Genomic DNA, 8,239 nt, shown 5'->3' with positions numbered 1-8,239 from the left:
TCCATAGTGCACGCTAACAATTCATTAAGTTTAATAACTTTGATTTTCTAATTTATGGTTTAGGTTCATACGTTGTGCTTTGTGTTGCCCCCCCCCCCCCAGACAAAGCCTTTCTTGCCTGAAAATCATTTTGTGAATTTTTCCCCAACTTGTCTTTAGCCAACCCCACTCCCCATCCACCTTCCTTTCATTCAGCAACCTGCCATGTCTACCCATTCTTCCCTCTCACACTTTCCAAGTGCAGCCAAGTGCAGCCAGAACCAAGATGAAACGTGGCCCAGATCATGCATTAGTCACACTTGAACTTTACAGGCACATTAAATCTTTATGACTACACATTACCATGGATGCATGTTATTTTCAAGATCATGGGCCCAGGGTTGTGATATGCCACAGGGATGTTGCATTGTGTTACAGTTTCCGGGGCAGTCACCAATGCATTGCTGAATTGGTTTATTGTTACAAAACACCAAAATGCTATCAGAGAGAAAAAGGGACACGAGAGTAAAACTGCCAAAACGATAACAGAAAAAATGTAGTAAAACTTGGGCAGATAGTTCAAAAACACCACACTGCCTGGACCAACAGCTTACTTGCTCGTTTCTGTGACAAAGCCAAAGGATTACCCTGATGGCACAAGTGAAATAGTAGCACCTTTCTTTCTACTTTCCTTCAAAAATATAGTTAAAATATATGCAATATGTGATATTTTATGAGACAAGTGGCAAAAGCAAGCAGAAGTATAACCATAGGAATGGCAGAAAAGTTCTCATTTTAGCTATGGTTTAAATCAGAGACAGTGCCTGACTGAAGCTAAGCAGGTTGGCCAGAAATGGCCTTGCCTCGTAGCCAGATGACCTGCCTCAGGTGGCACCATGAGGGACGGGGCAATGAATATACGAAGCTGCTCTCCATGGTTTCAGGCAGGAGCTTTTGCCAGCTGTACTCAGAGACACCAGGGACTGAAGCTGGCACCTTCTTCATGCAATGTAGATGAGCTGTGGTCCTTCCCCGATGAATGCAGGCACTGATGCCTTAATGGGTGAGCCAACTATTGCATATTCACCTTGGCTACAGCAGAGGTAGTTCTAGGCTAGGCTTCAGGAAACAAAAGAGTAATGAGTAAGCACTTGGTTTGGAATTTTCAGTGTATTGATGGGAGATTGATTGGGACCCATTTGTAGAAACAAATACATTGAGATGCGAAGATGTTATTGGACAGCATGCACACCTCCACGCCAATGGCAAAGTGCTGCTGGACTCACTGATCATGGCATCACTTCCTAGGAAATAGCAGCTCAGGGCAATGGTCCTCAGAAGAGCACAGAGAGTTTGCCTTGGCAGGATAATCTCCTAGAGAATGCCTGAGGAAGGTGGCTCTATTTTCACCCCCACTTCAGATGCAAGCCCTTCATCAAAGTGCTCAAAAGCAAATATTTGTTTTAAAGCACTGGAGTTTGATCCCTTAATAACATGCAGTGTGTGCATAAAACATTACTAACTAGTTTTCAAAGCAGACCATCAAATAATGAACATGCCAGAGCCTGAATCAGTACCCAAAGTAGAAAAGTCAATATATACAAAACAATTCCCCTAATTTAGGCAATTCCTTAATAACCTCAATGGCTTAGAAACAGAATTCATATTAGTTTCCAGATATTTTTGTCTGTTTAGAAAACCTGCGGCCATACTGATCATTTGGATACAAAGGCAATTCAGCCTGTCCTAGAATTACCTGCCCTTTCTTCTTTGTAGCCTTGAAAAACTTATGGCCAGTGGTCATTGCAAATACAATTCTGGAGTAGATTTATCAGCTACAAATCATGTCCATTAAGTACAACCAGTGCTTTTTTCCTTTAAGAAAATGTTTAGGGGCACTCTCATTTTGACTCAAGAAAATCACCATTTTATAGTACAAATTGGGAAAAATAAATATGGTAAGCAGACAAGAGTACAAGAATTCACAAAATGTTTAGGGGTATCTGTACCCCTGCATCCCCCCAGAAAAAAGCACTGTGTACAACATATGACATGAATATATTTCATTATTATTTTTTGTACGTTTTGTATCCTGTATTTTACTTCCCCAAGAAACTGATAGACATTCTAGCCTCACAAAAATCGTGTGAGATGGTCTGTGCTGAGTCCAATTTCTCCAGAGATACCTAGAGTGCTTAATATGAGTGCAACCAGGGATTCATTCTACATGTCCAAACTCAGTCCTCAAGCCATGGCATTCCATCTGTTCTCTTACCTTTAAGCAAAAATCCACATGCATTGTCCATACAAGCCCACAGGGAACCAGGTTTGTCCTTAAACCCCTGCAATGTGCACAAATGGTAGAGCCTTACTCCTTTGGGCAAGGGGGCTGCCACACTCCTTCCAGCTCAGGGTTTTCCACAACCAAACACTGTCACAGCTATGCCCTGCTCTCTCAACAACCCTCCTGTATACTTCATCTGCTTTTCCTGAGTAGTCATTTACTTCATCTGCTTTTCCTGGGTAGGTCTGGTCAGCACAGAACATGGCTGCTGCAATTTCTTGCAGCTCATCCTCCTTCGGAGCCACACACGCACCATGTGAATCATATAGAAATTGCCTCCAGTGAGTGTATTCTTGTGAACGCTCAGGTTCTCCCTGTTTTTCATTGGAATTGGTTAAAATACGTGTCCAGGGGACTCAGCTACATTAGTCAAAAAAACGACGTTTTGAATGCATTATAAATATGCAACCTCAGGTGGCGCCAGAGAGCAAGAAAAAATTCTATGTGATTTTTACATAGCTTCTCCCCCTTTTGTTATAACGATTTAATTTCTGACTTATTTATAGCATGGTTTTTTCCTGTGTATAGATCCACCCCAGTAAAATGGTTTTTGGAGCATTTTTGATGTTATTTTTGCAATATGCATTTTAATGCACATTCTAACCCTCCATCCCTAGACACCCTCCAAGTAATCCTGATGTAGCACCTTCCTGCTGGCACCCCCTCTGCCTGTGCACCAAAGGGTAGGGCTGCACACAATCAGTCACTCTGCTAGCCGCAGCTTCTTCATGCACAGGGTGTGATATGCACACATGGGAGCGGCAGCTGGGGGGGGGGGATGATGTTAGCCTGATCTGGTGAGAGAGGGGGTTACAGGAGATGAGTTAGAGACTGTGGGAGCCGGCATGGGACTCTGTGGGTGAATGCACAAGATGCTTTGAGGCTGAAGAGATAGGTCCTCAATTATAGATTTAGATGGAGAATAAAGATTTCTTGAAATGCAAAACCAAAAAACCAAAACCAAGTGAGAGGAACAGAAACCACAGAGAATGCAGAAATTAAAAACATCCTCTCAAACATGCCAGCTAATTTATATTGATCGCAGCTACATGCATTTGAGAATATAGATCCCTTCTACAGGAGCAATTGTAAACTTTCACATTCTGTAGAGTAGCTATGTGAAGGTAAAGGGACCCCTGACCATTAGGTCCAGTTGTGACTGACGCTGGGGTTGCAGCGCTCATCTCACTTTATTGGCCGAGGGAGCTGGCGTACAGCTTCCGGGTCATGTGGCTAGCATGACTAAGCCGCTTCTGGCGAACCAGAGCAGCACACGGAAACGCTGTTTACCTTCCCGCCGGAGCGCTACCTATTTATCTACTTGCTCTTTGACGTGCTTTCAAACTGCTAGGTTGGCAGGAGCAGGGACTGAGCAACGGGAGCTCACCCCGTCACAGGGATTCGAACCACCGACCTTCTGATCGGCAAGTCCTAGGCTCTGTGGTTTAACCCACAGCGCCAACCACGTCACTTAGAGTAGCTATGTAGCGGGTGCCAATCCTGCTGCCTGTTAGGCACCATGAGGAAGGCCATCACCTCTGGTGAGGATGCTGTGGAGGTGGGTGACCAATGGCAGCAGCCGTGGGCCCAAGTCACACTGCAGGCAAAGGTGGTAGTGGAAGGGAAGAGAACAGGGCTGTCCGCCTTCTCTGTCTTTGTGGGGCAAAGTGACAGACTGCATTAACTTGCATGGGGAAGAGGGGAGAATGTCTGCACCCTCAGAAATGGCTGGTGGGGTGGAGGAAATCTCACCCATCCACCAAAGTCTCCATTATTCTGCCTCACCAGCTCTAATGGGTAGGCATCAGCCGGTCACCCTAAAATTGATTTAAAAAGTGCATTTTTCACTCAAGCTTATCACTAACAGAGCTAACCAAAGTGACCCTCCTGGTGCCAATTAATTTGAGAATGTTTGAAGCATCTCTTTGTCTCCCTCAGATTCAATTTTTGAAGATAAGCAAACCAACAGGACAATTCCTCTCTCATCCATCTAATTCCTCCCTCGGGGTATAATGAAGAGAACAAATATGACGAAGGCCAAGTGTCCTCCTATGTCCTGTTGTGGGTGGTGTTGCTCTTGCTACCTCCTGTATATATACATACACACCTGCGCTGTGCAACTCACCATCACAGACAATTTCCCTGGTAAGGTAATCAATACACAGAGTGTTCTCCGTAATCATGAAGTTGGCGCTTGTCGTTCTCTTCATCACCCTGGCATGTTGCTGCTCCTCTGGTAAGCATCACTCATGATTAGAATTGCTATTGTTGCACTTTTATTGTTGTAATCTGCTTTGGGATTTGTTTTTAAATGAAAAGCGGTATGAAATGCTTTTAAACAAATCACCAAACAGTTATGCTCTTTTTTCCCTCAACACACTGAAGAAGCACAAATGACCTCATTCAGCACAGTGTTTTCAGAGATGGCATTTGCAAATGAAGTACAGTAGGGGAAAAGAACTAAAAAATCTGGGCTTTAGTCATCTGACTTAGGTGTGTACTCGTGTTGCTGAATGTAAAATGTGGAAAGGGGGCAATTGTGGATGGGGGGGGGGCAATTGTGGATACAGCTGGCAGATGTTAATGTGACTTCAGTGGAACATTTTCCAGCCTCTGTGATTGTGGAAATTCCTGGCTCCGTCATTGCCAGCCTCAGGTAGGCTTCACTTGCTGTGTCAATGTGAGGGATTGCTTCTGTATTGAAGGAAATGTTTGGTGAAAACTGATCCCCAGAGATGCAAACTCACCACTTTGTTGACTAAGTCTCAGTAAGTCAAAGTGCTGATGCCCAACAGCTTGCGAAGGTTGCTCAGTATTTGCTAGCTGCTTGGAAGAACAGTTAGTCTCCAAGGAAGCACTGGAGAGGTGCTTGTGGGATTTCCTGCTTCATGGGTCAAAATAATGTAACAAACCTTGAACAACATCCACCCTTGAGTCTGTGAAGGTATCATTTACCACTCCAACTCAGGTTTAAAAACAACAACCCAACAATATCTCAAGGGAAGAACTTTCAAAATTGTTACTATTAATATTTTTGAATTATGAACAACAACAGACCAAGTCTGTGGTGGTAGTTCCACACAACTGGGAAGTGGGGCCTGGTGCCTTGTAAATATTTAGGATTATATAGTCTGAGTAAATGGCATCCAGTTTAGATCAGAGCTAGTGCATTCTCAGGTGAGTCCTTTTCCTTCTAGCCAGCTATCACACAAGTTTTTTTATGTAAAGAGTTTTTAAACATTCATTTAATTTATTGAAAAATCCATTTTGATTTTTTTGTTTTGCTTTTTTCTAGTTACTGCTGATATGTGTGATCCTGTTGACGAGTTTCTGCAAGCAATGCTGAATAAATCAGATGAAGAATTTAAGGAGGTAGCTGAAAAGTATGCCGAGGACGACCATGGGGTAGAAGCCTCAATGAAGCTAAAAAAGTGTGCAGATAAACTGACAAGCGAGCAAAATCCTGCTTACCTTAAAGTGGCGGTAATTATCAGTTTTGCCATTTTCTTTTCTTGCTTTTTGCGGCACAAGCCAACAAGCAGATTCAGGATTTGCAATCAATCTTTGTTTTCCTCTCTGTTTAAAAAAGTTATATTAACACAGAGATCAAAGGTCATAAGATATAATATCCTGGTCCAAAAAGCACTCATAAACCTTGTCCTGCCTTCTTCCCCATAGATAACTGTATCTCAATTGTTATGGTGTTGTACCTGAATATGGTTACAATAGAAATAAAATTTGAAGCAAGCAAGCCAGGTCAGGCCAGCTGACCTAAATTAAACTATGAGTCAGTTTTCTCCCGTTCAATTGCTTACATGCCATTGGGCCATCTGCTCCCAGTACACCTGAATCACCCAAAAGTAACCAGAGCTGCACTGTGTACCCATAACCCCCTGCTTCTTTGTCCCGCAACACTCTGTATTGACCTGGATTTCATTTCATTTCAGAAAAATGTAATGGCCAAATGCAAAGAAAGCTGGAAGGAGGATTGATCCATGGATGAATCCAAGCTGATTCCACAGGCTGACTACTAGCATCAGTTGCTGCAAAGCAACACTCATTGAACCATTCTTCTACTTCTTCTGTACTGTCACTATTCCGTCCTGAGATTTCTCTCTCAATCTGGATAGTATTCAACAAATACTATCGAGAACCTAGAGAAATCTCACCTGTTGTTCTTGAATCATTCATAATCAATAAACTCTCTGCCTTGCATTTCTGTGCTCAAGATTAATTTTTGAGTGTGTATTAACTTTTGTCACAGTTAATCCAGAGACTTCATTGGGGATCTAGAATTCTAGAAGGGTGACATAACTTTTGTCAATAAAGGGTCACTAAAGATTCAGCATTGCTATATTAAAGAATACCATGTTGGTTAGAGGTGGGGGAGTTGTATTATATCTCTCTGAATATTCAGAGCAGACTCTGAATAGTCGGTCTGCTGCAACATTCAGGCACATATGAAAAGGACTTTGGGGTTTAACAGACCACAAGAGTCAGCTGTGTGATATGGCAGCTAAAAAAAGCCAATGAAATTTCTAGGCTGCATCAACAGAAGTGTAGTGTCCAATTGCAATAAATCATGGTACCACTGCATTTTGCTTCAGTCAGACCTCAGCCTGGAATACTGTGTCCAGTTCAGGGAACTGGAGTTAAAGGAGAATATTGTTGCACACCACCCCAATCTCTGAGTGGTACAAGATTCCAGAGGTTCCAAGCACTTACCCAGGATTCGTGTTTCCTTTTGGAATGAGGCACAGTGGAGACTGTGGTGTCTTTAGGCTATAAGGGTTATTTACACATACATACAGCCTGATCCTATGATGGAGGCATTCACAGCATCAATACCCCAAAAGGGACTTGTTTCTCCCATAGCGACAGCCTTGGATCCAAGCAGAGATCTGACATGGCGCTCTCTCTCTGCTTGCTGCATTGCTCACAACACAGCCCTGAAAACTCTACTCCAAACTCTGGCTTTGTCTTTTGCAAGAGGAGGCCCCACCTTCAGAACTAGGGTCATCCAATGAAGCAGAATTGTAGAAGATTAGGAAAGACAAGAAGAACTACTGCGTCACAGAATGGAATTCATTGATGAAAATGAAGCAGAAATGGTTACTAATTTAGACAGCAGGCGATCAATAGTGACTAATGTTAGCTGAACACAACCTCCTGTACCAGAGGCATCTCCCCATTTGAGCCATGAGGCCATTTCAGCAAGCCACACAGACATTAAAGTACAAGCATGTCCATAAATTCAAAAATGGCAGAAGCCAACCATTTAACAAACGCAGAATAAATTCAACATTACAAAGAAAGAAAGAAAAAACACCACAATCTAGATTTAAGTTACTGTCTTTTTGGCGACGATTGAAGATCCTCCATTTCTAATAAGGACCAATATACACTGGTCAGTTAAAACATTAAAAATGCATTATAAAAATGAGACATCAGAGGGCACCATAGAGCACCGATCCGTTGTCAATGTAAAATTGCATTGAGAGCTATATTATGAGGGTTTTTAAAAGCGCTTTTACAAATCAGTATAGATCCAGCCTCAGTCTCTGAAGTAGATTTTTTTATCCCAATCTGTATCTGTATTGGATTTGAAAGTTTTGTAGTAGTAGTAGTAGTAAGTAGTAGTTATTCATATTTATTTGATTTCTTACAAGCCCTTCATCACAATGTCCCAGGATACAATTTAAAAACATAATGTTAAACACAGTTTTTAAAAAATAGTCACAAGAATAAAAGTAAAAGTAAAAGACCCCTGGATGATTAAATCCCGTCAAAGGCGACTATGGGGTGCGGTGCTCATCTCGCTTCAATAGGGTGGGTCAAAAACACTTTCTGGTTTTATGACAATCAAGCCGTATTTAAATCACGTGAAATAATAAATTTGTGTGTGTGTGTTTGTGT

At 42.3% G+C, this 8,239-nt stretch overlaps 1 protein-coding gene across 1 annotated transcript; it reads left to right on the top strand.

Annotated features, from left to right (window-relative positions):
• Positions 1–4,424: 4,424 nt before the first annotated feature.
• Positions 4,425–6,538, top strand: LOC308486272 (uteroglobin-like). Its single transcript, XM_081022893.1, has 3 exons — positions 4,425–4,559; positions 5,619–5,806; positions 6,271–6,538. Exons 1-3 carry the CDS (start codon positions 4,505–4,507, stop codon positions 6,313–6,315), a joined length of 288 nt encoding a protein of 95 aa, XP_080879019.1. The 5' UTR covers positions 4,425–4,504; the 3' UTR covers positions 6,316–6,538.
• The last annotated feature ends 1,701 nt before the right edge of the window (positions 6,539–8,239 follow it).

Source organism: Podarcis pityusensis (genome assembly GCF_964106645.2).
Source record: "Podarcis pityusensis genome assembly, chromosome: 1".
Classification (NCBI taxonomy): Eukaryota; Metazoa; Chordata; class Lepidosauria; order Squamata; family Lacertidae; genus Podarcis; species Podarcis pityusensis.
Note: the sequence above shows the minus strand (reverse complement) of the source record. Positions and strands in the feature narration are given on the sequence as shown.